The 2,063-nt window shown below is 39.2% G+C and overlaps 1 protein-coding gene across 1 annotated transcript; it reads right to left on the reverse strand.

Moving 5' to 3' along the window:
- Window positions 1-844: 844 nt before the first annotated feature.
- Window positions 845-1,165, reverse strand: LOC147382541 (secreted RxLR effector protein 161-like). Its single transcript, XM_086427182.1, has one exon. It carries the CDS (start codon window positions 1,163-1,165, stop codon window positions 845-847), a length of 321 nt encoding a protein of 106 aa, XP_086283308.1.
- Window positions 1,166-2,063: the final 898 nt, after the last annotated feature.

Genomic DNA, 2,063 nt, shown 5'->3' on the forward strand with positions numbered 1-2,063 from the left:
AAATGAATTTCAACCCTTGTTCTCAGTGCCGCTATCAACTCCAACAAGTGCTCAAATGATTTTTTTGGATTTCTCATTCTATCAACATGCAAAAATCATTACTTATGGACCCCATAACTACTTCAAATAAGTCAGGAAACAATTAAACAAATTTCGTTGAAATGGGAAAGTTTAAAATTTTTGAAAGAGAGGCAACGAGCTGAAATTTTGCAAGTGAAACAAAAGGAGCTTGAGAATGAACTTAGGGGAGTTTTAGGGACCCAAATCTACCAATAATCCCAAGTTCTAGAGGGTTTCAAGCATCAGAGAAGTTGCTCGAAGACGTAGTGTCCAAAAAAATGTCACTTAAAAGAGGTCATCACCTCAGATATGACTAGAAGGCATAATGGTAGAGCCCAAAGATTCGGGTGTGCCCATATTGGGCAAGAAGCCGAAAATTGAGAATTTTCCAGAGTGCAATGTAGCACTCGGCCAATGTTCTCGAATGGGAGGCTCACATGGAGCACACCCCAATGGATTTGTGAAGATGTTCAAAGCGTATCGAATCCAATAGTTTTGTGAGAATGTCGGCAAGCTGACTTTTGGTAGGAACATTTTCAAGCGAAATGATGTGACCTTCAACAAGTTCACGTATGAAATGATATCCAATATCAATATGTTTTGTCCAAGAGTATTGGACAAGGTTCTTTGAGATATTGATGGCGCTAGTATTGTCACAGAATAAGTTCATCATCTCTTGAGGTAGCATGTAGTCCAGAAGCATTTGCTTCATCCATAGAAGTTGTGCACAACAACTTCTATTCGCAATGTACTCAGCCTCAGTGGTAGACAAGGAAATGGAGGTCTATTTCTTACTTTGCCAAGCGACGAGACAATTTCCAATATAAAAACAACCACCACTAGTGAATTTACGATCATCAATGTTGCCCGCCCAATCGGGGTCGGAGTACCCAATAATAATGTAAGAGGAATCAAATGGATACAAGAGGCCATACTTGGAGGTGCCTGCTACATAACAGATGAATCGTTTGACAGCCGTTAAATGTGATTCCTTAAGATCAACTTGATTGCAGGCACAAGCTCCAACAGAATAGGAAATGTCTGACGGACTGGCTGTTAGGTAGAGAAGGTTACGGATCATAATCCTATAAAGGTGTGGATCCATACTTTTACTAGATATATCTTTAAAGAGCTTGAGTGTGGTGCTCATTGGGGTGTGGTGAGTTCTACCAGACTAAAGACTGAAACAATCTACCAATTCACACACATACTTAGTCTGAGAGATGAGCATACCATCCTTTAGCTGTTTAACCTACAATCCTAGGAAGAAGTTGAGCTCATCCACCATGCTCTTTTCAAATCCAGATTGCATCAAGTGAGCAAACTTGTGGGCCATCTCTTCATTGGTGTAACCGAACACAATGTCATCCACATAAATCTAGGCAATAAGGGTATGACCCTTGACCTTCTGAAAAATAATGTTTGATCAACACTACCCTTAGTATAGTTATGGTTGATCAAGAATTGATTCAACCCTTCATACCAAGTACGAGGGGCTTGTTTAAGACCGTAGAGTGCCTTTTTAAGTCTAAAGACTTTGTGAGGATATTTAGGTTAATAAAACCCTTGGGTTGTTCAACATATACTTCCTCATCTAAGATGTCATTCAAAAACGCACTCTTGACATCAATCTAAAATAATTTAAATTTTATGGAGCATGCTATGGACAACAAAATCCAAATCGACTCAAGTCTGGCAACAGGAGCAAATGTTTCATCAAAATCAACACCTTCAATCAAGAGTATCCCTAGGCTATAAGATGAGCTTTGTTTCAGACAACATTGTCAAGTTCATCGGACTTATTCTTGTATATCCATCTTGTTTCGATGACATTCTTGTCAAAGGGTCTTGGTACTAAGTACTACACCTGATTCCAAGTAAATTGAAGAAGTTCCTCCTGCATGGAATGAAGCCAACATTCATCAATGAGGGCTTCATCAATATTTTTGGGCTCCGTTTTGGATATGAAATAGAGATGTCTGTTCAACATCTCAAGTTGTCAT

The sequence above is a fragment of the Akebia trifoliata genome, chromosome 16 (genome assembly GCF_017979445.1).
Source record: "Akebia trifoliata isolate Shusen 1 chromosome 16, ASM1797944v1, whole genome shotgun sequence".
In the NCBI taxonomy this organism is placed as follows: domain Eukaryota; kingdom Viridiplantae; phylum Streptophyta; class Magnoliopsida; order Ranunculales; family Lardizabalaceae; genus Akebia; species Akebia trifoliata.

What these genes read in the sequence shown, in the direction of transcription:
- LOC147382541 (XM_086427182.1), bottom strand. Translation starts at nt 1,165, where the DNA reads ATGGATCCACACCTTTATAGGATTATGATCCGTAACCTTCTCTACCTA.